This window comes from Lingula anatina, chromosome 2, assembly GCF_051362555.1.
Source record: "Lingula anatina isolate TDL-2025a chromosome 2, LinAna3.0, whole genome shotgun sequence".
In the NCBI taxonomy this organism is placed as follows: Eukaryota; Metazoa; Brachiopoda; class Lingulata; order Lingulida; family Lingulidae; genus Lingula; species Lingula anatina.
Window position 1 is genome coordinate 41,333,820 of NC_141768.1, and position 26,428 is coordinate 41,360,247.

Below are 26,428 nucleotides of genomic sequence, written 5' to 3' on the forward strand. Positions count from 1 at the left end.
AACTAACCGGCTTAAATGTCTGTCACGCCTTCCAAATCAGCCAGGGGGTAAAGATAATTACCCCCTAACAGCCTTACTAGGCGTGACAGACGTTGAAGCCGGCCAAGTTGACAGCAATTTAGTAAGACTCCCTAGGGAGTTAGATCGATCCAAAATCTGTGGGAATGGTCCCTTAAAGATAAAGATTTGACCTGACAACGGCCGATTATAGAAAAACGTCATCTGACTGACCCAGATTTCCGCTGTTTGGTGACGTGACTGATTAGTTGAGGTGAATGCCAAACCAAGATAACCGGTACATCTCTGCCGATGTCTAGCCCTGTAAGGACACATTCGAAGCTTTCACAATTACGATTTATCTCTAATGTTGTTTTGTTTGTTATCTGATTGAATGCAGCACAGTTTAAGGTAATGATAATTTTTGTTTAATTTAGATTTGCCTTTCGTTGTAGGCGAAGTACTCCATTCCACTGTTCGGCGTTGGACCTAACATGCAAGATGGTGACTGTATTGAAACCATGGTAAAATACGGCGTTTGTTCCAGGAATGATATTCGATTCACATTCGCTCTTGGACCAGGGGTGACTTGGTGGAAAGGATTGATCTTGTTTCAGAAAAACGAAAGAAACAAGTACCAGGTGAGTGCAATCGTTTAATTGTATGTGTACAAGTAAGTGTATGAATCGGCTTAAAATTACTCCAATCGAGTAAATATAGGGAACGCTTTAAAGGAAACGATCAAGATACCCTAGATCTAAAACTTACTGATTTTTTCACTCTCCTTGTTTATCTTTTTCATTATATTATAAAGTTCAGCTCGTTAATATTTCTTTTAAGTAAAGCAAGTAAAAAGAGGAAAGGCGTTTAGAAGATTTCTTTTCAGACAACTTACCTCTTGTACTTTGTATAATTATTTTGTTCGTTGCTTTCTATCTAAACCCTTTAGATTTTTTATTCAAGATTCTGACCGAACTGCAAGACGATCAGCACCCTGTCATTGTTACTATTCGGCGCTACATGTTGGAACAGAATCACCTAGTTTTCAGCAAGGCCAAAACATTTGGAATTCACACCAATATGTACCATATTGAGGATGCAGCCACAGCTTTGAAAGGAGGTGCTCACTACGCGTTCACTTGGGTTAAGGATTAGCCAACGCCAAGCTGTTCATTTTCATTGGTGGATACATCTCACTTTACAGAGGGACTATAAATATTTATTTGACTATGCATTTTGGATTGGAAATTGTTCTTTTTCGTGTTTTTTATCCACTGTTTTACTGTTACATACTTGGTAAAATGCCTTTGTCTCAACACATTCAGTTTTTTTTTTATATCTTTACTTACTCTTCAAAAAATCTATTACAGGGGCCCTGCCTTGTGTATTATGTAGTTATTCCCTCTAAGGCTTTGTCGAAATCTTTAACCGCAGGCTGCATTTAAAAAATATATCTATTTAAACGCACATACACTGATTACTGACACTTCGATTAATATTGTTTACACGCCATTTGTTGCAGATTTTATTTAGTAGGAAATTAGATTGATGCACCGCATTCTTAAGATTAGGTCATGTTGTATGGAGATTTAGAATGTTATCAATTAAGTGAACAAGGCCCCATTCAGGCTTATAGACAGACCCATACATAAATAGTATTGTTTTCACAACTTTCATTACCCATCCCACTCTGATATGTCATTCAGGTTTTAGAAATAGGGACAACAGCAACCACAACTCGAGATGCACGCTCCCACCCACTCATTTCGGAGTAGTTGCTTCAGAAGTCAGGACAGTGCTTCAGCCATACAAGGCAAGGATTGTTCCCGGTCCAGCCTACATGTGGTCATAGTTACTCACTGATTTAATGGGGACTAACTAGCCAAAGGGACATATATGGAGATCCACTACAAAACTTGCCGTCTAATTGACACTGAATAGATACATGTATCCCGTAGGGGAAGTATTCAAGTGGGTCGGCCATATTTAACCCTCGGACTAGTTAGTCCCTATTCCGAATGAAACACAAGATTAACTAGATGGTGTCGATGGGTAGCCATCGTATATCCCCGCACTTCCCCATATTATCAAGAGAAGCTCACCCCTAGGGACCACTTACCACACACTCACGTACGCACACACATACACACACATCACTGCTTCATCCAAAGGTATTAAAAAAAAATATATATATGCAATGTGAAAATAATTTAGAATCAACCAACCCCCAAGGACAGCCCAACCCCCTGTGGCACTAAAATTCCAATGTGCTCATGCACATCCCTGATTATGGGTCTACCAATTCCCAAAATTTCAACTTCCTACATGCAATGGTCTAGGAGAAGATAGCAGAAATTACAATGTCATAAGTATTTAGAATCAATCACCCCCAGGGACAGCCCAATCCCCTGTGGCACTAAAATTCCAAAGTGTCCATGCACATCCCTGATGATGGGTTAACTATTCACCAAAGTTTCAGCTTCCTAACTCTGATGGTCTAGGAGGAGATAGCAGAAATTTCAATGTGATAAAAATTTAGAATCAACCACCCCCTGGGGACAGCCCAACCCCCTGTGGCACCATAATTCAAAAGTACCCATGCACATCCCTGATTATGGGTCTACTAATTCCCAAAGTTTCAGTTTCCTAACTTTAATAGTCTAGGAGGAGATAGCGGAAATTACAATGTCTTAAGAATTTAGAATAACCCCCCCCCCCCCAGGGTACAGCTCAACCCCATGTGGCACTAAAATTCAAAAATGTCCATGCACATCCCTGATGATGGGTTAACTATTCAACAAAGTTTCAGCTTCCTAACTCTGATGGTCTAGGAGGAGATAGCAGAAATTTCAATGTGATAAAAATTTAGAATCAACCACCCCCAGGGACAGCCCAACCCTCTGTGGCACTAGAATTCCAAAATGCCCATGCACATCCCTGATGATGGGTGAACCAATTCCCAAAGTTTCAGTTTCTTATCTGTAATAGTCTAAGAGGAGATAGTGGAAATTACAGTGTTATAAGAATTTAAAATCATCCACCCCCCATGGACAGCCCAACCCCCAGCCCTGTTGCACTAAAATTCCAAAGTGCCCATGCACATCCCTGAAGATGGGTCTACCAATTCCCAAAGTTTGAACTTCCTACCTGCAAAAGTCTAGGAGGAAATAGTGGAAATTACTAACACACAGACGCACGGACGCACGGACGGGCGGGATAACATGATACCCGACTTTTGTCCCAAAAGTGCGGGGATAATAATCTACCAGTATGAGGGTGACTCTCTGCTACTTTAATACGCCTCATGATCCTGAAGGCAAGTTTTTTATGAGAACGATGAAAAATCGGCCTTATTCTGTTGGAAATAAATGTACACAGCAGCTTGTGTTTTTGTCATCATTATGACACCAAACGTTGCCAAACTTTGGACATTAAATTGTATTGTACCTGCATGTGTGTATAAGGTTGTTATATATATATATATATATATATATATATATATATATATATATATATATATATATATGCCAATGGTTCCTACAACAAGAGTCAGTAGAAGCAAGAACTCCTTGGTAGAAGCCAACGTGAGGTTTGAGAACGTATTCATGTGAATAGAAATCATTTTACTCTGTCATAACTTAGTATGTTCTTTATAGATTATTCTCCTGAAACTTTTTTTCTTTCTTAAAGCTCCCTTTATTTTCTCGAATTCCTAAAAAGGAGTAGGCCTAAAAAAGCATTTGAATATGTGCCAAACTGTACCTAAGGTAATTTGGTTGGAAAAACACTTGTAAGATGTTGTGTATGTGGGGGGTGGGGGGTAGTAAAAATAGCTATAATAATAATAATAATAATAATAATAATAATAATAATAAACAGGCCGTCCATTCATTAGAAACTCCAAAAAGAAATGTTTTAACATGTAAAGCATCTGTCTCAATAATTGTGCTGTCCCAAATGTGGGACAACTATTACTGAGACAATAGTGAATTATGCTCAGTTTCAGAGGAACACACACCGAGGAAGGTCACAATTGTGATTAGAAGTTTTGTTTAGGTACAGCTCAAGGTAGTGTAAATATTGAAAAGTTTAAGCGTAAAAAATCTAAAGGCTACAAAGATGAATTTCCATCAAAATATCAGTTTCCTTCTTTTATTCACTACCCCACGCACTTCTGCTTTTAAGCTCTGTCACCGTTTATTGTCAATTTAACTGCCTTGTAAGTTGGTGTGAAATAGTGATCGGTCAGTGCTGTAACTCAATACCTAAGTCAGATATCATTATGATAAGCGACGGATGACGACAAAGATGTGAAATACCGGCTTTTTGTATTAATTTTAATTTTTTTATGAGATATGAGCTTATAGTTCCATCAAACAAACTCAAACAAAGGCGTTCTTTACCTTTTAACTGACGAAATCAGAAGTTAGCCTTTCAAAAAGTTTCCATGGCACCGGATTGTAATCAAATTGTTGTGATGAAATTGTCGTTGAAACGGTGTTGCTAGCTCTTCAGGTGAGGGAGATATCTGTTTGAAATCGAAAACAATTTTAAACACAAACACGCCGCTGTTACATAATCAGCTCAAATAAGCAAATTCACCATGATGCATTTTCGATGTGACGGCATTATCACATCACGTGACTATATGAATATCTGCATTATTAAGCATATAAGGAAATACATCCTCAATCGCCCCTAACAGATTTTGATAAGATCTCTTAGGGGCGATTGAGGATGTATTTCCTTATATGCTTAATAATATCTGCATTATTAAGCATATAAGGAAATACATGCATCCTCAATCGCCCCTAAGAGATCTTATCAAAATCTGTTGCACCCAATTGCTTTTCATACGTGTTTCAATAACTGCGCCAATTTTGATGATTTTATCTACAGCGCTTACGGATTTATACATGTATGTCACTGCCAAGTGGACAGTTTTGCCAGTGGCTTAATTTAATTTTTTTAATAATTTCATTTGATTGATTTCGTATGATCGAATGTTCCTTCGTCTTTTAGTTTTGACCTAATTTCGGTTTCAAGATTTCTACGAAACCTGTCTTTGTTCTATGTGGACATTGTACATCCTCATTATTTAAGTAAATACACATACACGTAGTGCGTCAAGATAAAACCTGATAACAGCTGACTATAGAAGACGACGTCCGACTGACTGAGATTTCCACTGTTTTGGCGACGTACTTTCATTGATACGTTGAGGCGAATTCCGAACCAAGATTTCACAGCTCATGTCTAGCCACGTAAGGTCTCTTTCATGTTTGGTTTTCACACGATATATCTCCAATGTTGTTTTATTTCTCATCTGGTTTGAATGCTGCACAATTTAAGGTAACGGCGATTTCTTTTTTTACTTTCTGTTTGCATGTTGCAGGCGAAGTACTCCATTCCACTAGTGTGCGTTGGACCTAGTATGCGAGATGGTGATTGGATTGAAACCACTGTAAAATACGGTGTTTGCTCCAAGAATGATGTCCGATTAACACTCGTCCTTGGACCAGGTGTGACTTGGTGGAAAGGATTGATCTTGTCCCGGAAAAACGATAGAAAAAAGTACCAGGTGAGTGCTATCGTTTTAAAAGTGGTATGTGAACAGGTGTGTGTATGAATCGGCTTAAAATTATGCCAACTGAGAAATTGTAGGGAAAACTTTCAAGGAAACTTGCAAGGTACTCTCAGACCAACTGATTTTTTACGCTCTGTTTATTAATAAATCTTTAAAGTTCAACACATTAATATTTTCTTTTAAGTGAATCAAGTGAAAGGGGGGAGTGTTAGGGTGATTTCTTTTCAGACCACTGACGTATTGTTTGACTTTGTATAAACATCCTGTTTATTTCTTTTTTTTAATCTAAATTTCATTTTTTTTGTATAATTATTTTGTATAATTATTTTGTTCGTTGCTTTCTATCTAAACCCTTTAGATTTTTTATTCAAGGTTCTTATCCAACTGCAAGACGACCAGCACTCTGTCACTGTTACTATTGGGCGCCACATGTTGGAACAGAATCACCTTGTTTTCTGCAAGGCCAAAATATTTGGAGTCAAAACCAATATGTACCAAATTGAGGATGCAGCTACAGTTTTGGAAGGAGGTGCTCACTACACGTTCACTTGGGTTAAGGACTAGCCAACACTAAGCTTATCTTTTTCATTGGTGGAGATATCTCACTTTACAGAGTGAATAGAGATTTGTATAAATATATTAAATGCAGTATGCATTTTTAAGTTGTTTGTCGTGATTTTTCAATACAATGTTTCACTGTTATACTACAATACTTCACAAAATGCCTATGCCGCAACACTTTAGGAATTCTGACATCTTTACTTAGATCTGATATATTATTATACCGAAGTCTTGCCAAGACGCCTTGTCCTGTGTATAATGTAGTAATTCCCTATTAGGCTTTGTTGAACTCTTTATCTGCATTACGTGACCGTATTAAAAACATTTAAACGCACATACCCTGATTTCCGACACCTGGATTAATATTGTTTACACGCCATTTGTTGCAGATAACATTTAGATAAAATATCGATTAGTATTCCAATAGTTTTAAAGTCAGGTCATGTTGTATGGGGATTTAGAATGTTATCAATTTAGTGAACAAGATTAATAATCTCCAGGTATAGGTATACTCTACCCTCTACCAGGGCCGCAGTTATTATTGTGGATATTTTTTGCTGACTGAGAGCCAAAATGTCACTGTCTTTTTATCTATAGACATATCGTCGCCCTGGAAGAGGGTAGGTATACTCTTTGCTATGTACTATGTCCCATTCTGCAGTAGGTAAGTTTTTAATGAAAAGGTCGAAAACTCGGCACTGGAACTTTACTGGAAATAAAATTTTAACGCAATTACTCATATGTGTTTTGTCATTGTTTTGGCATCAACCATTGCCAAATTTTGAATGTGCCCCTTGAGACATTTTAAAAATTGTTTCGTATCTGCTTGACTACATAAGTTTGCCATATATTGACCAGTGGCTCATGCAAAGAGTCATCAGGAGGCAGCAGAAGCCGTCTTGAAGTTTGAGAACGTATTCGTGTGAATTGAAATCATTTCACTCTGTTATAACTTAGAAAGTTCGTTATAGAATTATCTTCTCATTTGTAACCTTTTTTTGTTCCGTTATTCTCCCTTTATCTTCTCAAATCCCTAGAAAGGGAATAAAAACAAGCACGCAAATAATTTCTTAGAACCATTTAGGTAATTTGGGTGGAATGCCACTGGTGTGCGGTGTGTGTGTGTGTGGGGGGGGGGGGGGGGGGGGGGGGGGGAGGGGGGAGTAAAACACGTTATAGGCGGTAATATTATGGGACATACTGCAGTGGTAGTGCATGTATTAGAAGTAGTAGTAGTAGTTATAACAATAAGAAAAAGAAACATGTTGTGCTGCTATGCCACATTCATTAGAAACATCAGTAATACACATTGTTTCAACATGTAAAGCATAATCGCTATATCAAGTCATTGAACTTATTACAGCCCTTTGACTTCTCGTTATGTTAATGGCACAAACGTACACCGTTCAGCATAGAGATAAAAAATACACGAAGAATTAGTTGTTATCCGTTATTTCTTGTCTTAAAGTAGAACCGTATCATGTTCCGCGGGAGGTTTCAAACGTTTCAATAAATGTTTCACATACGGAGAAATATTGATCTCCTTGTCCTAAAACGTGCGTAAAACCCAAAAAGTGCTCTTTTTTTACGGACAACAATCGTATGCATATGCCACTGATAATATGGCCGCCAGTAAGTTTTCCTAGGCGGATTTATGCCCAATCAATCGTTCCTATCAGGTTTTTTGTAGCTCTTTTCAAAAATTGTAACATCAATGGAACCACCAGTGATACGTAAAATGACAAATGCCAAAACATCACCTTCCTCTTCATACGTATTTAAACTAAAACCCGAATATCTTTATAAATATAAGAAGCGACTTAAAATCAAAATGTGCTACACGTTAAACATGAACTATTTCGACTCCAAATGAATTAAAAAGTAGCAATACAACCAGTCACAGGACAGAGAAGGAAAATAAGTAAAATAATTGGTTGGTTCAAGTTTCTAAACGGTTCATCTAATTAGCAAAGTAAAGCTTTTTCTTTGCTTTGGCTTTTTTCATGTGATCACTTGGATCGTCGTCTGCCATTTCTTCATTAGGAACCATCATGTCGAACAAATCTTTCGTTTGGCTGGACTTCTTGATGTACATGTCGAAATGGTCTAAGAGTTCGCCCATCCTGTCGTTCAGATCGTCGCATTCTTTTACTCCGACTTTTTCACCTGAAATGATATTGGAACTTTTTCGTTCAAATGAAATATGATTAAGTAAGCATACTTTTGTACAGGTGATTCTGATGCAATTTCAGAAGTATTGAACAAAGGACCAGATTATAATTAGGCTACTACATTTGAATGCTGGGGCAAATTTTCTTAAAATCACTGAATGGAAGTACATATTAGAACCTACAGATCAAAAGATTCCACTTACCTTCAGTGTATTCGTGGTATCTGTGTAACTGTAGATCATTTCTTGGCCCAGACCCTATACCGATAAACGCCTTCAGTCGCCTGATGGTAAAGTCAATGATTTCATAATCATTGCCTTTTTTATCGAGATCTGATCGAACGGAGGTGTAGGTTTCCATAATAATGCTGAGCATCATGCTTATCAAAATGAAGGATACTGTCACTGTATAGATCATGAAGAAAATGGGACCAAAAACGCGATCGGCGTCGTTGAAGGCGAAGAAGTCAAATTTGTCTGAAACAAACAAACAAACAAAAAAATAAAATAAAAAATAAACATTTGAAGCAGTCTGGTCACTAAAAAAAGTTATCCTAGTCTTACTGAGTATATAAATAATCAAATTCGTCTAAAAACTACCAAAACAATGCCGTAATATGTGCTAAACTGAACAACTGAATATTTCCATAACTTAAAAACCGCGTCAAGCCTTCAATTCCAGTGACATTTTTTTCAATCAAGAGCAAAAGTGGGGGTTATTGTTGGTCAATGCAGTGGTGCCAGTCAAGTCAGCTTCTGCAGGCCACAAGAGCTGATGTGGCATATACTCACTCTATTCTACTTATTTGAGAATTTGGACCAATAAAACCCCTTTTTCGTCCAGGTTGGAAATTAAGGGGCAAATGATTTCCTATTATGTTCTTGTTTGAAATAAATCAGTTAGTCCCAGTGAAACCCAAATACTTAGATATGTACAATGGGGTCAAAAACCTTTTAATAGAGACGAACGAGCTTTTGGCACAATGTACAACTCGTCACACTATCCCTCAGGTATTATGACAACTACTCATCACCAAGTTGTTGGCGTGAACTGCGGTGCAGTGACCCCATAAAAATTGCAGTGCTTTTTACACAGTGATACAGAGTTACAAAGTGTCTATGCATATTGCAGATCTGCGGATCAAATATGGCCAACTCACATCAAGAGTAGACGTTTATAATCCCCTGGGCTTATATAAGTCTACAACACAGGCAGTACAATACCAAGACACCACTGGACTGGGAGCCAATGTCACCTAACTTCATACCCCGTATACAGTGAATCACGAAACAAAATTGCCACCAGCGCCCAACCTGGCGTACAGCATTGGGTAAGGTTAATGTAAAACAGGCATTTGTGACTTACTCATCAGCATGACTAGCAAAGTCTCCACCGTCGTGATGATGCTCATGAAGTCCAGCAATACGGTGTGGAACATAATATACGCCAGCTGAACGAAGGCAAAGAAGACGATCCCCGCGCTAATGAAGAAGTAACCCAGTGGTTTAGCGGCCCCTTTCATCACACGTCCTAGCAAATTCATCGTCTTATTGAAACGGAGAATCTTCAAGAACTTCACGTTGGCTACGAAGATGATGAAGCCCATCATATAACCATATATCTGAAAAGAAAAAAATTGAAAATCAAATCTAGGCCGCGTGTGTTCTGTGTTGAATTTCTTTTAATTATATTAAGTATTGGACATAGGCCTACATGTAACTTCATTTCAAATGAAGCAATGGACTCTATATAAGGTTGTCTCAGCGACAGTCACGGTTTGACCAAGGGTAAGTGGATTTATATACCATTACCATTATATTATTATTTTTGCAATTGTAGTTGCTGTTACTGACATTATCATTATTATTATTATTATGGCTGTTGTTGATGTGATCATCGTTTTCACCATCGTCCTCATCAAAAGAATAATGATAGTGACAGTTATAACTGCAGATTAAACTCAAAAATACACATATATTAACATATTTACCTCGTCCCACAGAATACTGTACTGCAGGTTGTGAAATTTCGTCGGTTCTGCGGCGATTTCTCCCAGGGTCAGCTTGGCGGTGACCAACTTGAAGGCAAACATAACTATGGTTGCCGTGACCCCCGCCAGGAAGAAGAATTCAACCACATTCCAGGTATCCTTAATACAGATAAAGCTTTATATAAGCTAAAGTATGCACAATTAAATCATGTTGAATATTTCGGATTTAGAATCGTGGAAAAATAAATAAATAAATAAATAAATAAATAAATAAATAGTAGATGACAATCACAATGTACTCGTAGACAGATTCCAGCGATTTTTGATGCATGGCGAGATGAACAAAATAATGTATTAGCAGAATGAAAGTGACAAAGATCAAATCACCTTGAAGTACTCCCCTCGATATTTGATGATCTTCTTGATTTCCCTGTACAAGAAATATGCGAAGAACGCTGCTGTTAGTATTTCTGCACCCATGATGACAAACATAACCGTGCCCACGTATCGGTCCAGCCGGAATACGTGGAAGCGAGGGAATAAGAAAACCCCTATATAAAAAATGAAAAAGAAAAAAATATGTTAGACCAAATAAAATGGATAAGTTGGTCAAGGATCAGTGACTATCTGGACTCAAAGTTGGTAAACGAAATTTATTTTCTGCGCGATTTTTAGCAAAGAAAAAAAGTTTTCTCTGGGTCAATGGTAAAATTTCCCCACTTATCAAACCAATACCTAATGCAGTCTTATATCCTCAGAATTTTACTCGGTCGCGCTTGTTAACTGGTTAACGGGCTTATCAATTTCGGTTGGCCCTATAATATCTTTTATCTGATACTTGTTAAAATATTACGGTCAAATCACTGTCTAGATGATAAATCAAGTAAACCAGCACTGCCCAGCTGAGGTCCTTCTACGAGGGACCCATAATTTATAATATCCACGCATTGACCAAAATTATAACACCAGAAATAGATCTAATAATTATTTCTATACCATCCCAAATGTATTTTTATCATCTTTGCAATGTTTGTTAACCGTTAAAAAACCAACTACGGAATCGTAGATATATGCATACATTTGCCACTTACGGGCCTGTCGTAACAAGAAAGAACTCCCGAATACTAATGCAATCAAACAGAAAAAAACAATGACATTTATCATACGCACCCCCCTCCCACCCATAACTCCATTTACTAGTATAGGTAAAGGCTATGTGTAATTTCGATAAATCGCTGAACATTGAATCGTGGCCACTCACCCCCTGAAGCGGGAAACTCGACGGTCGTCTGGGAAACGGTGAATAAATTCAAGTTGGCGTTGTACAAGACAAACTCCACAAACACAACTCGCGTGTAGATATCCAACCAACGCGACGATCGGAGTTCCTTGATGCCTGTCAGGGCGGACTCATAGGTTGTTCCTAATTCAAAGGCGTACCCACCACCGCCATACGTGGTCATCAGACCCCAGTACGGGAACCCTTTAAGGTCCAAGGCACTTTGAAATGACCACTGTTGCCCTGGCGACGGCGACACACCTTAAAAATTGGAATAGAAATTTATGATGGATGATAGACATGGAGTTGAGATTATATTTACGCATTTAAATGTTTTTATTATTATTATTATTATTATTATTATTATTATTATTATTTACAGTATCTTTCAATAGATGATAACGGTGGCTGTTCAGAGTAATTATTCTTTGACAAACATTGCAATTTCAGTCAAATTGATTTCTAAGTTGAATTTCGTACGAACTTTTTTGGCCAACTAGCTCCGTTAAATGTTGACCTCTGTATATTAAGTAGGGAACTAAACTCTCAAATCAGCCATGTGAACAATGCATGTAGTATTCTTTGAAATGATGGACTTACCACTGTCATTTACAGGTTTCCATTCCGGCAAAAAGGAACCAGTTTCTTCTTCTATCCATTCATATTCAGATCGACATTCTTTAATTGTATTGCGAACCATTTTCGGGAGGTCACACGAATCTGAAAATAAATTCAGTAGTTACCGAAGGATGCAACAAGTTGCCACATATAAATGTTGTAAAGTTAATTACTTATGCTTACACTAATTTCAATTAGTAATGAAAGGGAAATCAAATAGATGAAAAGTTAGAGTGATATTGAGTGCAAATTAAGTTTCATCGAGTGTCAACAAGTGTAGAGCATGTTTTAAGTGTCAGAAGAAGATAGAAAAGGTCAAAGTCAATAACATTTAATGTGATTGGTTAATTTCACAACAGATTTTAATTTTGATCAACTGTTTATCAGATGTTAACTAAGTTTTGGACATGATTCAAGTATGAGTAATGCAAATAGTATTTTGGATGAGTTTAGTTGAAAACAAGGCTCTTAGACATTACCTAATAAGGGAATGTTCTATGGTAAAGGAAACATGACAATGTAAAGTTTCTGGAAACCACGCCATAAACAATAAAAAGAACATAATTACACGCGTGATCAGTACGGAGAATTAGAGTATAAATATGGGTAAAATTGTATGAAAACTGAGTGGTGAATAAATGATTGAAGACTCCAGAACCTCGAAGTCGTTATAATATAAATATAGTAAAAAGTGTTTATATCAATGTCTCATCCACCGAATATTTCCAAACGAATCTCTCAAAAGAGTGATTCAGTAGTTGTACAGGTTTGCTCAGATATTAATAATAAAAATACTGTAGATGCCCATCTGTACACAAGTCATGAAACTAAAAATAATGTATCTAACGAAGATTCTTTTTGAGCACATAAAAGAATCTGTTTAATGGTAGCAAAAGTCTTAAGATGGATTTGCAGCCACATTTTTTTATTTGTCCCATGTCTTAAGACTTACATTTAAACCCACAAAGCCCGCCTACACCAGGTTTAAGTTAGAATATTTTCCGTAACATAGACTCTTTTTACATTGAGCGGTACACTTAACAGGATAGGGCTACTTTTGCAGGGTCTAACATGTTATTACTCCACAAAGGAATTTTTATAAGTTCTCTAAATGAATGGGAAGCGGACTCTCTATCACTCTGTCACGTTACACTGGTCAAGTTTAATTTACTGCTTGATATGAAAAGGACAGAAAGACTTACATGGTTTCACTCTGAGCTGTCGTAACCTTGCCACACCGACCAAGTAGTTCTGTTTATCGGCAATGAAGCCTCTTGCCCAGGCTGCCACGGCGCCGTTGTACCACTCCAAATCTCCGTTATACAACGCTGGAATCAGGGTTCGTTCAGCCCAATCAAAGAAAGTTTTTCGAGATTTTACCTGGAATGGGGCATTTGGCTCTATGATTATACTGATATCATCAATAGTATACATCGTTATAACAAAATACAACAAAGCAATGACATATAAAGGTATCTTGAAGTTTTAGTTATATGTAAAATCATATTTTATATGTAAAATCATAACTACTGGTAATGGGTAACTGTTTTTATAATGCATTGAAATACAAAAAAGTGCTTTGTCAGTCGTCAATTTCTTCCAACTAGTCGACCAAAAACCTGTTGAATTCAACAAATATGAAAGAAACAGTTTACGACTTATACTTGTCAGGCCATTGATCAAACCTACATTAACGAGTCCGAAGAAAAAAAGAAGAAAAAATTATAACAACCGCCAAAAATTCTACTAGTCCGATGGGACTAGTAATTTCGAAAGAAAATCATATTAATTTAATTATTCCGATGCCAAATCTACTGGTCATTTGCCTCGGAACATTGACTGGAAAAAGAATGCAACTGATTAAACAATCACCTTCCAAATTGGGAACTCTTTCCCAAGATATGTCGAGTTTGCTGTAACATGCCCATCAAAGAAGATGCTGTGTGCGTTTTCTTTCTGATATATGGACCACGGGTCTCTGTTACCATAGGCACACATCATCAACAGCAGTAGAAATACAAAGTAGAACACTATTTCTCTGATGATCTTGTGCATTTCAAGCTCTTTTATTCTGAAATTATAAATAATATTGGTGTCAGTAAAAGTCCAACAGATGTCGATTAATTAATATGTTCTACATATACCAACCAACTACTCTGTCTGTTTAAAATATCTATCAAAAAATTTCCAGAACCGATGTCTTCAGGTACATAACAAGAACGTTAAACAAAACTCTACCACTGTGTCGCAAGAGTGCTTGACCAAGGGGCGGTTTCACAAAAATACTTCACATCGAAAGTTGGTCCATAAAATTCGTCTTTTTAATTCAGGATCAACCTATTCGACTGGATGGTTAGCATCATGCAATTGCTTCTCCCGTGCCTCCTAAAAGTTTCTAAAAGTTCAGTCTTATGTTTTTTTTTTGTGAATCCGCCCCTCCTCCGCCTCCCACCCCCACCCTCCATTATCATAGCCGTACCTTAGGTCCCTGGCCGCCTTAACTACTTGCTCGTCAAGCGGTGGATACGTCTTGGCTCCCCTGGAATTCCTGTCTTTCCCGGTCTTGGTCTCCATTAAAGTCTTGGCGTGTAGATACTCCTCATCATCGCGCAGATCCGAGTATTCCTCATCTTCATCACTCTCTGGACTTCGAATGACCAAGGCATAGAAAAGTGCGAACAGTAAGACCTGAAATTGTTATATTAGGGAGAGATACTCACTTGTAATAATAATAAAGAAAATGAAAATTGCCAGGAATGAAAATGATTCGTCTAAACAAAAGTTATTTAATTCATTCTCTATTAGTGACAAGTATGAACCAACTTAGAATAGGCAAATTTGAACATAACAAAATTTCAATATTTATATAAATAAATAAATATGCATTTATTCTCGTATACTTTCACATAACGAAAGATGTTTCATCACACAGCAGATATGAAATGAGTTAGCGTGATTTCGTACCTTTAACGGTTGAGTAAAGAATACAGATTCTACTATCCCAGTCAGGAAAGACACTAGCCACTCCATAGCAAGCTTTTCCCCGAAGACAGCGGCAACCTCGACACAGTAATAAAACCCGCCCACGATGGTAACAAAGGCAAGGAAATAACCAACGAAAATGAACCACCAGGGCAGGCGCCATTTTTTCTTATTTTTCATTTCTTTCTTCCGGCAGGTTTGGGGGCGTGCGTTTAGTTGTCCCGAGGTGGGTGTAACATAAGCGGGCAAACACTGACCGGTGTATCCTGTCGCTGCTGTTGACGGCCTTACTGTGCCTTGTTTTGATGCTGGTCGAGGAGTCATTAATCGAAGGGTGCGCTTGTTTTCGTCACCAGTGTCTAAAAATTCGCGCTGTTGTTCTAACTCTTTTGACAGCCGTTCTTCGCTTGTTATACTTATCTCTGGGAGCGAAGCCTGATCAGTGGCGTCACCTCGCATCTTCTTCTTTGAGGGCTTTTCGTGACGGTACCGAAAACATGCCACCACGATCAAATTAATCGGAAACGCAATTAGACTGGTAATGACGCCAATGTAAATGGCATGGAGTGAGAACTTGATGGGTCCGATAGTCAACATTGTTGGAGAATCCACACTGGATTCTGCACCATAGTACATGATGTTTGTAGCCATCGTGGAAAATAAAAGGGAGATACAACACGTCAGGCGTTGCACTCTGGTGAATTTGCTTCTCGGCGGTCTCTTTAATACAGAAAACCAGATGTGGCCATCGGATAGGTTGCGTTTTGTCTTTGACCAGAAAAGATAATCGAAGTTTGTCATTTCGTTCTTTCCTGCCACGGGAATGACGCGATCAATCTGAAATAGACGCAGGTCAATTTTGTTGACTTTCTTTTGCAAAATTGAAAAATGGCGTGGGGACAAAGCTTCAAAAGTCATAAAAACTATGTGTTTTTGCTTAATTACTAACTATGCCTTTTTCTACCTCGTCTGTGACACAATGCAGCAATTGCCAAATCTAACACTAAGTAAATAAAAACACAGGGGAAATAGATATAGAGATTATGAGAATAGCATTTGATTTTGCTAATTAAGAATTAAAGATCATTGTCAGTTACCTGTCCGTCGTCTTCTTCTACCGCCAGCCAACGATTACACATGAAGTAATACTTCTCCCCGGTCAGCAGATCCTCAACCAGCATGCGGCTGAAGTACCAAGATGGGTTGGACCCGGAGTTGTCGTGCCAGATACTGGAATTGGACGATGCAAGTTTAATTAAAGTGCCAGATACTGGAATTGGACGATGCAAGTTTAGTTAAAGTGCCAGATACTGCGAATGATTTGATATAAATTAAGCTGAAGTACCAGACACTGGGAATGATGGATATAGTATGCCTCATATACTGACTTCATTGGTCGACAGAAGTTTGTTTGTAAGAAATGTCCGGGGAGCAAATGGCCGAAAGCACGTTTTCTTTACAATTATGTGAAGGAGCCACTGACAACTTCCTCCATTAATAGTTCAATTCTGTTGTTTCAAGTTTCTAGTAGGCATCTACATTCATTGGAAACCACAAAAGCATGCTGATCATAAAAGTGAGTCTCCAGTATAATCTATAAAATATTTTAAAAAATTAACATCATATTTGTAAGCACGACATGTCGAAAATGACTGCAAAATGCAATGTCACAAATAGACACTGTGAAGGTTAACTTCACAAAGATGAACAATGGGTACAAATCAATTCTGTAGAGCAATTACCTACCGCAAATGAGAAAGTTTTCCGAGGGACTGGGTGGTTGTTAAGAGGAAAGAATCTATCCCCCCTCTTTGGCATATGGGCCGCTTATCATCTGCCAAAACGCGTGGCTCTGTCTCATCCTTGTCACCACTCAGGATGATTGACACGTGGGCAGTAGTCCCTATAAGAATTTACGTCACTCCTGATATCACGACTGTCTTATGACGTCAGAAGTGAATTATGACATCACGGAATCAGATCAGTATCTATTCGTTCACAGAATTTTTATATCTATAAACTTTGAGATTACAGAGATAAAAAAATATGTGACAAGTTTCCACTGTACTAGCAACAATATGTTGTTGCAACAAATTATGACAACTACGCTGCACTTGCGCCTCAGTGTTTATTCATGGGAAACCACTAGAGATCGACTTTGTGATGAGGTGTAGAGAGGGTATATGTCCTCTTTTAACTTCAAGTACCCCCCCCCCCCCCCCACACACACACACACTCCGCGAAATTAACCATATCTATCAATAACTACTTAAAATAAGGGATTTTTTTTCATAAAAATGTGTGGCCTTTTGCGTACACACTAAATAAGCAATGAGGTGATTGAGAGATATACAAATGTTATCAACTCTGGAAGTTTACCTGCATCTTTCCTTGAACCCGTCCAAACCATAATCTCGTAGCCTTGTTTATCTCTGGCGTCGTTGTCTGGCAATGGAGTCACTCCAACCTGAATCAAAATTTGTTTCACAAATAAAACCGATTTGTACGTGCATGTCGAAATGGCGTTTTAATCAGGGACAAAAATTACCAAAAGTAGCCTTTCTGCGCTCAACTCTTTCTTGCACAATAGCCACCATAAACACTATTTCGGCCTCCATATTAAATTGTATGTTTTATCCAAATTTTGGGGTTTTTTGCAACCCCCCAAAAATCCTTTATACGCAAAAGATTACCATAATACTTTGGACACGCTAAAATCCAGTATTCTTATCAATCATTTCAGATCAACATCTTTATGCCCAATGTGTTAGAATAAATTTCGTCATAAATCTAACTTGGATTTAACATAATAAAAGCAGCCTTAATAGGTCATACATCAATTAACCTTTATATTGTGTTTGTCAAGTTATTTCTAATACGTCACGAGATAAAGGACTAATAAAAGAATGCCACATACCTCAGAAACAAGATGTCAGTACAGGCTTTTTAAAAGGAAAGATGATATTCAAGGACAACTAAAACGCCCACGTTCCTATAACACACTCTGGTTTAATCTTTAATTCAAATGTCAAATCAGTGAGAGATGTAATCGTTCAAAGCCTTACCTTTTCTATATCTTTTGTGTCCGCTTTTCTCGCCCATATAAGCAGAACAAAGTAAAGGCACAGGACAACCACCCCGAACGAGAAAACTATAGGGTTTTCATCCAGCTTTAGGAAACCAGAATCCGCTGGCCTGATAGTGTTCATAGGGACATAGAAGCTTGAACCAAATGAAGTCAAGTGGTCACAAAAACATTGTGCGGCGTCTAAAGTTGTTTTTGGTCCGACCTAAAAAACAAAGAATAAGTAAAACTAGACAGTAAAACTGGCAAATATACAGACACCGAGCAGAAAAAAGCAACAATATTAAAATAAATATTTAACACTAAAAAGAATAACTTTTGCAAAGATAAATAGATTAATTCACATTTAAAATCACTCAGTAAATTTGAGGTAAAATAAAATAACATTTGGCACTCATGGGCGAACAAAAAACATGTAAAAAAACAATATCTTTAAATATCGTTTTATAACCTTGTAAAACAACCTCTTTTAGCCAAACAATGCAACTCAGTATATCTGTAGTAGGCAAATATACGATTAGGCAGTTACGATGACTGATGTTTCGGACGGCGACAACGACACCAACGCAACGGATATTATAATGTCTAAACATCTTGCGCCGTGATTACTGATTTAAGTGTACCCAATGCACCCCTAATGGATATAATTCAGGACCTACCGTGCACCCTTCATCTGAGTAATCATCTCTCTCTGTGTCCATATACAGGCAAGCCATGGAGTACAAGCTCATAGTATAACCTGCAGAGACCGTGGAGTTATCCTTCAGTAATGCGGTCGCGTTCCTGTCACGGTAGGCTGAAATAAACAAACATTTCGACCATGAAGTTATTGTCAAATCCGTTAAATATGTAGTTATTTTGTTCCTAGCTTGTCCAGTTAGAATTATATCAGACGAAATTAAACTTTATAAACACTGGATGAAAGTTGGAGAACGGTAAAAGTGAGTATGACACGGTTAATACAGCCAACTTTTCATATATTTACCTTCTCTGGTGCTGTTGTCCAATACAACCGCTCTCACGGACAAACTGAACCGTTTTTCAGTAGACCTGAAAATAAACGTAATAACACACGCTTAACTAATACAGTCATCTTGTGGTACCCTTAGTTTCATAGGTCACAGGAAACTTATCTCTATCATTATCAAGTAATGAATTTGCTGATAAAAGTGGTGAGTTTGGTGTCAAATGTGTATAGTTTTTTCTGTATAGTTATGCATTTTTTCACATATTATCGTTGGATTGGGAATACTCTTTTGACAAACGGCATATTCCAGTCATTTTCCCATTGACGTAAAATTGCTTTTTCGGTATTACGCTAAAAGCAAAGTGCATTGCGTTAGACCATTTCAAAAAAATAAATAAATAAATAAATAAATAAATAAATAAATAAATAAATGATAAATTAAAATATTTAAAGATAGAAACTTACGTATTGAGTGCCTTGTGGTCAAAGTAACACCTGTTTGGAAAAGAATCCGTCTCCGGGTTCGGGAGTACACACGTGTAGTCGTAACTGTCTTCTGAAGCTTTCCTATTGCCTTCCTTGACAAACACAATAAACACCAACTCAGGACAGTCATCGGTGCCATTCGCAGCACCAGTCATATTCCCACTTGCCTCCCCAACCGTTGTAGAATTCCGTGTCTCTGAGGTAGAGTTCCCAGTTTCATTTCTGGTGACGTTAACGAAGCAATTCACGGTAATGAACAGCGCTCCTGACATAGGGACCAGGGTGGTATGAACCAAGGGAGGGGTACCAACAGGCTGCGTCTTTTGAGGTTCTGGCGCTGGGATTTGCGACCCAGACATTGGCACATACATTTTAATCGGGTTTGGTAAACCACCGACTTTGATAGCTCCCCCAGTTTCGTTCTTCAGTTTTAAAGTAATAACCATGCTGTTTACCCCTATGACAGTCCATGTGTAGGGGTTGGAAGCTTCTACGGATGCCTATAACGAACAATTTTTAAATAATAATAATAATATAAAAATAGAATTTAAGTTGAACCAAAATTTTCTGTCCAAAAATAAAATGGCAATATTATATCCAGTATGCTGTCCATATCCCTTCGCGTCAGCAAATTACCACAGACACTGTTTGGCTGTACTTGAATATTATCATTAGGGGTTTCCTAAAATATGAGCACATTTAAATTTTGCATTTTTTGGTAAGTAAACCGGTACTGACTTATTAACAAATAACAGGAAGTGTTATCGAGAAGTCCACTTAATTTTGGGTTTTTAGATTTCATTTTTAAGGTAGCTTACCTGCGCAGACACGAAATAAGTTCTCTCGGTTCCGTTTGTGTCATCGTTGAATATGTCGTCTGGCGAAGGCAGTTGAAACTCGCCGCCGTCACCACCATCAGTTTTCAGGGGAGCTTAAATATACGGTAGTGATTAAATTGAAACTTGTCCATGCTTATCGATCTTTTTTTTAATTTTGCAATTTAACGAGTTCTTACAAAACAGCGGTTCCCTTGCACAGATGATTGAAAATGCATACTGTATACCCTGTAAACTCATTTTGTAAATAAAAGTCCCATTCTGTGATTCTTTGGATTCCTTAACAGACGCTTTTTGGGTGGATACCTTAATAGGCGGGGATGTGAGCTTATCTCATATTTTGTGGCCATTGTTCTTGCCAACTTTTTGCTCTATAGTATGGGGGAAGTATGTGTGATCATTTAATTTGATGTTGTTACTATCCCCCATTTTGTAACTTAGTATCATATTATATTTCTTCATTTTAATAAATGACAATATCAGCTATATGGACTTTTTTGCTTATTTAATTTCGAGCAAAAACTGAGCTTCGTTGTGCTTGTGAACATTTGGCTACAAAAATGTAATTTTCAAATTCAGTTTATTTTTTGTCCCCAGTGCACCTATCAGCGCAATCCTTATCCCTGAAAATAAAAACTTGCGTGGATGGCTTAAGGCCATTTTTAACGTCGGATATAAATAAGTCATATAAGGCAAGGCAGTGAGCAAATATATTGTTTAAGACTTACCTTTGGTGATTTCCGAGGTGAAGATTTTGGACAGGGACATATTAACGAAGGGAGCGTTAAAACTGACTGGCGCCTGACCAGTAATCACTTTCTGATCTATAGCTTTGAACATCTTCTCCTTGATTAACTCAATATTACCAAGTAGGCTTTTTTGCTAGAGACAGAAAAGAAACTTGTATAAAATAATAATAATAATATGTAGAAATCAGTTTCTGCAATCAAACTTTAATTTGACATCAATTTTCAGAATGTTGAGGAAAAACTCGAACCTCTTTACATATTTACGTAAAGGCACTGTCAGACCTAGCGTTTAGCATTAACGTCAGCCTAAGATCTGGTATATTAAATCTTAGCGTCAATGTACGAGAAAAATTACCCATTCGCAGACAAACGCAAGGGGTTCGTTACGCTTACGTCGCGCAAGGCTACATCTCGAGTACACAAATGTTGTTGAACGTTCGCATACCCGGAGGGAGATAAAATGTATTAGGCAGGTTCAAAAACAGTTTTAAATGCTGCCTGTAACTTCATTTTACGTTTAATACGCTGGAAACGGGGCGATTTCATGCGCTCAAAGATGATCGAATAATAGGTACCAGATACGATACTCACACATATCTCTACGCTAGGTGTGCACGCTATAGCCTATACACTAAATTGTTGTTTTATACTGTTTCAGTGACATAAACCTTTATAACCTGCATGGGGTATAAATGTTATTTCTTTTCATCATATAGGTTTGCTTATTAACTACCTGTTCGGAAGAGGCACCCGAATCGGTTGAAGTATTGCTTGTGGTTGATGAAGCCTGTAGAACGTTGCCTTGATAGGAAATATAAGAAATATTGTAATGAGCCAACAGTAAGCAGGCTTTTAGTAAATCGATTCTTTGATTTTTGTTTAGTAAAATATTAATCTTTTTTCAAAATGAAACTGTATGTGGTGTTTTTTTTTCATAATCTTACTGATTGAAAAATTTTCTGATCCTTTATACACGAACCTTAATACTGTCATAACATGTTGGAGCCACATATTTAAATTAAATATATGTCAAAACACTATATATCATTTTTTTAAAGTGCTTCGCACTGTCCATAGTGCGATAAAGATAACCTGTTTTACTTACTGATGATGTTAAGGACATTTCCACCGGCTTTTTCCAATTCGTCTAAATCGTTGTTGTCGTCGCCAGCAACATTAAACAGCGATTGAGCAAGTGTGATTCCCGCCTTGGCAGCATTAGCCTTGAAGTAAAGGTAAGAAATATCAATATCAACAACAACAACAACAATAATAATAATAATAATAATAATAATGATAATAATAATAATAAAAGAACTGTAGTGACTTTTTTTTTCAAAAGGGACGTTTAAATGTTGAAATTTAAAAGTACAAGCAAGTACATTTCGAAAACATGCAGGCTAAATACTCCGTCTCTTGCAGCATAAGATAAAGAGTATACTACGTAGCCTGACACAAACGCTATCAAAATACATAACTTAATTCTAACATTTAGTTAATCTGAGGTGTTACTCCGATTTCATTGAGACCTTAAAATGCTTTCTTTTTTAAATCGCTTTTGTACCTGTGCTTCTGGGATCAGTTCATTGGGATTTGCCGTCAGCTGAACGGTCACCGCTGCCATTTGCTTGGTGGCTGCAAGATCTTTCGGTTCAGGCAAATCGGCCATTGTTTTCATCAATTTGGCACGTAGCTGGTGGAAATCATTTGGGAATTTTTGATAAATAACAAGACGTAAAACATATTTACTGAAGTTGTACACGATGTTTCATATTCTCAATAAGGAAGGCTGGAAAGATTGTTATGTTGACTCCCGAACTTAAAGAATAACTATTCTTATCCAAAATGGTGTTACTTTGACGACAAGGGACGCAATACGTTAGACTCTTCTCTTTAAAACATACAGATTTTGTTTACACATGAAAAATGCATATCATAAAACCACTGGGTAAGTGATCTATATACGGTTTTAAGGTCATCTAGACACACAACAGAGAAAATTCCAACCTTTGTTAGAATACGTCTGAGCAGATAGATCTACGAACCAAATGGAAAGAATTACCTCTCGTCGCGCCCGTAACGCCGCCGCCTCCTCTTCTCGTCTCTTTTGTTCCTCCTCGGGGGAAAGTGTTACACCAGTATTACCTGAGGCACCTGAAAGGGGTCACAAACATAAAAAAGTAATGTGCAAAAAGGTGATTAAACTATATTTTTATTACCCTTAACCTGCAATGCTACAATTATTTTATTATTATTATCATTATTAAACTTGTTTTAATGGGTCAATGTTTTTTTAATTAATTGATCACCACCATAATGTAGTCGATGCCCAGTAATTCCATCATAAACCTGTCCGTCCATAATCTTATGAGTTAACAATTTAAAAACTAAGAAACCAACAAAAGCAAAAACATAACCTCATTGGTAAAGGTAAAAATCAGTATGCAGCCATCCAAAATGGTTTAAAAACATTTTCTCAAGATTACAAGGCAATGTGTTTAATATCAGATACATGATTATAATTAAACAACAACTAAACACATGCAATGATTAACATACCAGTGCCAGTATCAGCACTAGCGTCCGCCGACGACGTTGGCCCAATGTTAAGAGTTAATGCAAAAGTGCTAACAACGGATGCGGTCTGCGCAGGATCACCGGATTTGATAGAATCCGCAATAAGATTGTCTGCCATGTTGGACATGTCAGCCATGTTCATCTGCGGCTGTTCAACCTAAATTTTAAAAAGTCGACAAATTCATTAACTTGGTATGCGTATCATGCAATAAGAAGTTTTTTACGCCGAGCAAATGTTTCATTGTCTGCATTTAAAATAAAAAAAATAGGTAGATAGATCACCAAATTACTATGTTATAAGTTTAATTTTATCACAAGGTTGATAGATAAGCAAAAGCGATTAAATGATATGTCAATAATCTTTCAAACCTTCACTGAAACTTTGAACTCCTGACTGGTAGATTTTATGCTGTCCGTTGCTTTGACAATAAGGTCCCTATTATAGTCATTACTTGGCGAGCCAGCTGATAATCTAAAGCCGTCAAATTCTGGGGTCTGTGAATCTTAAATAAATCAATAAACAGCTTAATCATTAAGATTTTTAAATATATGGTACAAGGTTAAGTTAAAAAGCCAGTCAAAGATTAGCCCGTATTGCAGTTTGATATTAACCGCTGAGTAGGCTTGTGACAGAAGAACTCAAATATGGTAAAGTACAATCAATTTCAAGTATACTATAACTTGTGCAAATAGAAAGTACGCCACACATATAAAGTGTGCCTTATATGTAAGGAATTGCCGGAGAACGTCCCTTTTGTAAAAAAGAAAAATGCTCACCAACAGCCACTCCCTCCAATTCGTACAACATGGGCAAATCATTGTCCTGAAAGCCCTTACAGTGGAGAGAAAAACTGGTATTCAACGCCATACCACTGCGCGGAGTCAGGATACAATTGACGTTATCTATTAGGGGCGGGGTGTTGACCTCGAAACAAAAGAAGTATTCCCCGTAGTTGTCCGGTCCGCTGGTACGTCTGTATGCTCTCACCACAAGGCAGTACCGTTTTCCAAAATGCTCTGCACCAAAGAGATTTGGTTCCAAGGCCATGTTCTCGCTGCTGGTGCCAGTTGAGGCAAATTTCTCCCAATTTTCTGAATTCCAGTAAGTTTCATCAACTTCGTTCATTATTCTCCAGCTAAAAAAAGGGGCGGGGGGGGGGTTGTTATCAGTGTTAAATAATTTGGGGGTACGATAAAATGTGAAAACGGCTTAGATGAATAAATTAGGTGCCCCATCCATTTACCAGTACAATTACCCTAAAACTGTGTCAGAACATTTAGCTGATTACACTAAATACAAGCGAGATACCCTCCCAGAGTTAGATCGATCCAGCTAGTACTATAGGTTTATCTGAACGCTCTCTAATTTTAAGTTTGTGAGTCAAAAGCTACTACGTAAGAAAAGGCTGCATGCAGTATTCATCACTTAAAAAGGACATTATGCACATGCTAACATATTCGAAGATTGACACTTTGCGATAAACAAAAAGTTTAACTTAGTAAAACATCCTCTTTAATCACATTAGGAAACAATTAACCAGTCTCGATGGCTTACTTGTAGACGTATTCTATTCCTCTCTTCCAGCCAATGATATTACTCTTAAGAAGCAGTTTGTTGGCTGGGTTCAACTTCGAGCGACAATTACTGACGCAACTTGAAATAAAATAAATAAATGAAGGAATAACAGATAGACAGATGCTATATACTGGGTTAGTTGTAAACATATAAGTAACGTTGTGGTATGAATTATACATTGCTTAATTTTTTTATATTTTATATTTTTGTTGTTCGTGCAAATTGAATCCTTAAACTAACACAAATTAAAATCAAAACAATACGTATAAATGCAATATGTAGCAATTTAAAAAAATCTTAACAGCACAAAGCTCTGGATAAAAATGTTTTGAGATTTTTTAAATCCCAGTATTATGTAAAATTCAATTTCAACATGATCAATTTTAACATAATTAAAAGATAAAAGCGTATTCATATATTTTATATCAAGTCCCAGTATTACACTGTTAAGTATATAACAGCATTTCAACGTACGTTGACTGCAGTTGTGGCGGCTCCCCGTTCACTATCTCAACCTTTTGGGTAAAGTTCATCATCCTTTCCATGGAAGTGCTACTACCAGTCTTCCTCACGGATAGCATGATGTCGTGAGTGCGGTTCTCGAACAAATAATTCGTGTCCACCCAAAGGGTGCAGTTTGGTAGGTATTGGTGGGTGAACGGATAGTCAGCTTCCTCTTCCGGACTAGGGGGCAGTGCGGGTGTCTCCGGCAATAGTCCTGCATTGGTATAATAGCATGTTTAAAGCAGGATCCAAAGCAACTTTACCATAGTAGATATGTGCACAAATATCTATCTTCATTAGATCAGATGTGTCTAGATATCTCTGTAAACACACACTCACACACACACACACACAGAGAGAGAGAGAGAGAGAGAGAGAGAGAGAGAGTTTAGATACCAGAAGTAACAACCAACCCGAGAGAGAGAGTTTAGATACCAGAAGTAACAACCAACCCGAGAGAGAG

General features: G+C 37.5%; 2 protein-coding genes and 1 long non-coding RNA gene across 7 annotated transcripts in view; 2 read left to right on the forward strand and 1 right to left on the reverse strand.

Moving 5' to 3' along the window:
- The first annotated feature begins 239 nt into the window (after positions 1-239).
- On the forward strand, positions 240-6,880 carry LOC106182103 (uncharacterized). Of its 5 annotated transcripts, XM_087005662.1 has the most exons (7): positions 240-321; positions 453-638; positions 961-1,293; positions 1,704-1,810; positions 5,393-5,578; positions 5,957-6,645; positions 6,770-6,880. In XM_087005662.1, exons 3-6 carry the CDS (start codon positions 1,227-1,229, stop codon positions 6,146-6,148), a joined length of 552 nt encoding a protein of 183 aa, XP_086861788.1. In that variant the 5' UTR covers positions 240-321; positions 453-638; positions 961-1,226; the 3' UTR covers positions 6,149-6,645; positions 6,770-6,880. The 5 variants fall into 5 exon arrangements, with proteins under 5 accessions (XP_086861788.1, XP_013422202.2, XP_086861789.1 ...); XM_013566748.2 differs by having other exon boundaries at positions 5,957-6,880; XM_087005663.1 differs by having other exon boundaries at positions 961-1,810; positions 5,957-6,880.
- Positions 6,881-7,410: 530 nt separating this feature from the next.
- The window catches only part of LOC106182109 (uncharacterized), a 35,471-nt gene continuing 16,453 nt past the window's right edge, over positions 7,411-26,428 (reverse strand). Inside the window, exons 22-50 of the mRNA XM_013566760.2 lie at positions 25,936-26,179; positions 25,441-25,539; positions 24,663-25,021; positions 24,255-24,388; positions 23,868-24,042; positions 23,371-23,462; positions 22,873-23,001; positions 22,414-22,531; positions 22,042-22,109; positions 21,288-21,441; positions 20,542-20,654; positions 19,703-20,223; positions 19,256-19,320; positions 18,930-19,066; positions 18,251-18,475; positions 17,565-17,652; positions 16,932-17,088; positions 16,283-16,415; positions 15,168-16,022; positions 14,683-14,891; positions 14,076-14,274; positions 13,406-13,583; positions 12,186-12,305; positions 11,568-11,846; positions 10,694-10,857; positions 10,307-10,465; positions 9,682-9,937; positions 8,520-8,792; positions 7,411-8,311 (exon numbers count right to left, since the gene is read on the reverse strand). Of these exons, the coding sequence (XP_013422214.2) occupies positions 8,106-8,311; positions 8,520-8,792; positions 9,682-9,937; positions 10,307-10,465; positions 10,694-10,857; positions 11,568-11,846; positions 12,186-12,305; positions 13,406-13,583; positions 14,076-14,274; positions 14,683-14,891; positions 15,168-16,022; positions 16,283-16,415; positions 16,932-17,088; positions 17,565-17,652; positions 18,251-18,475; positions 18,930-19,066; positions 19,256-19,320; positions 19,703-20,223; positions 20,542-20,654; positions 21,288-21,441; positions 22,042-22,109; positions 22,414-22,531; positions 22,873-23,001; positions 23,371-23,462; positions 23,868-24,042; positions 24,255-24,388; positions 24,663-25,021; positions 25,441-25,539; positions 25,936-26,179 (5,909 nt within the window). The 3' untranslated portion in view covers positions 7,411-8,105. The remainder of the gene's footprint in view (positions 8,312-8,519; positions 8,793-9,681; positions 9,938-10,306; positions 10,466-10,693; positions 10,858-11,567; positions 11,847-12,185; positions 12,306-13,405; positions 13,584-14,075; positions 14,275-14,682; positions 14,892-15,167; positions 16,023-16,282; positions 16,416-16,931; positions 17,089-17,564; positions 17,653-18,250; positions 18,476-18,929; positions 19,067-19,255; positions 19,321-19,702; positions 20,224-20,541; positions 20,655-21,287; positions 21,442-22,041; positions 22,110-22,413; positions 22,532-22,872; positions 23,002-23,370; positions 23,463-23,867; positions 24,043-24,254; positions 24,389-24,662; positions 25,022-25,440; positions 25,540-25,935; positions 26,180-26,428) is intronic.
- Positions 9,933-16,432, forward strand: LOC147763702 (uncharacterized). Its single transcript, XR_015333034.1, has 3 exons — positions 9,933-10,103; positions 10,319-10,460; positions 16,310-16,432. It is a non-coding gene; the product is annotated as an uncharacterized LOC147763702 (long non-coding RNA).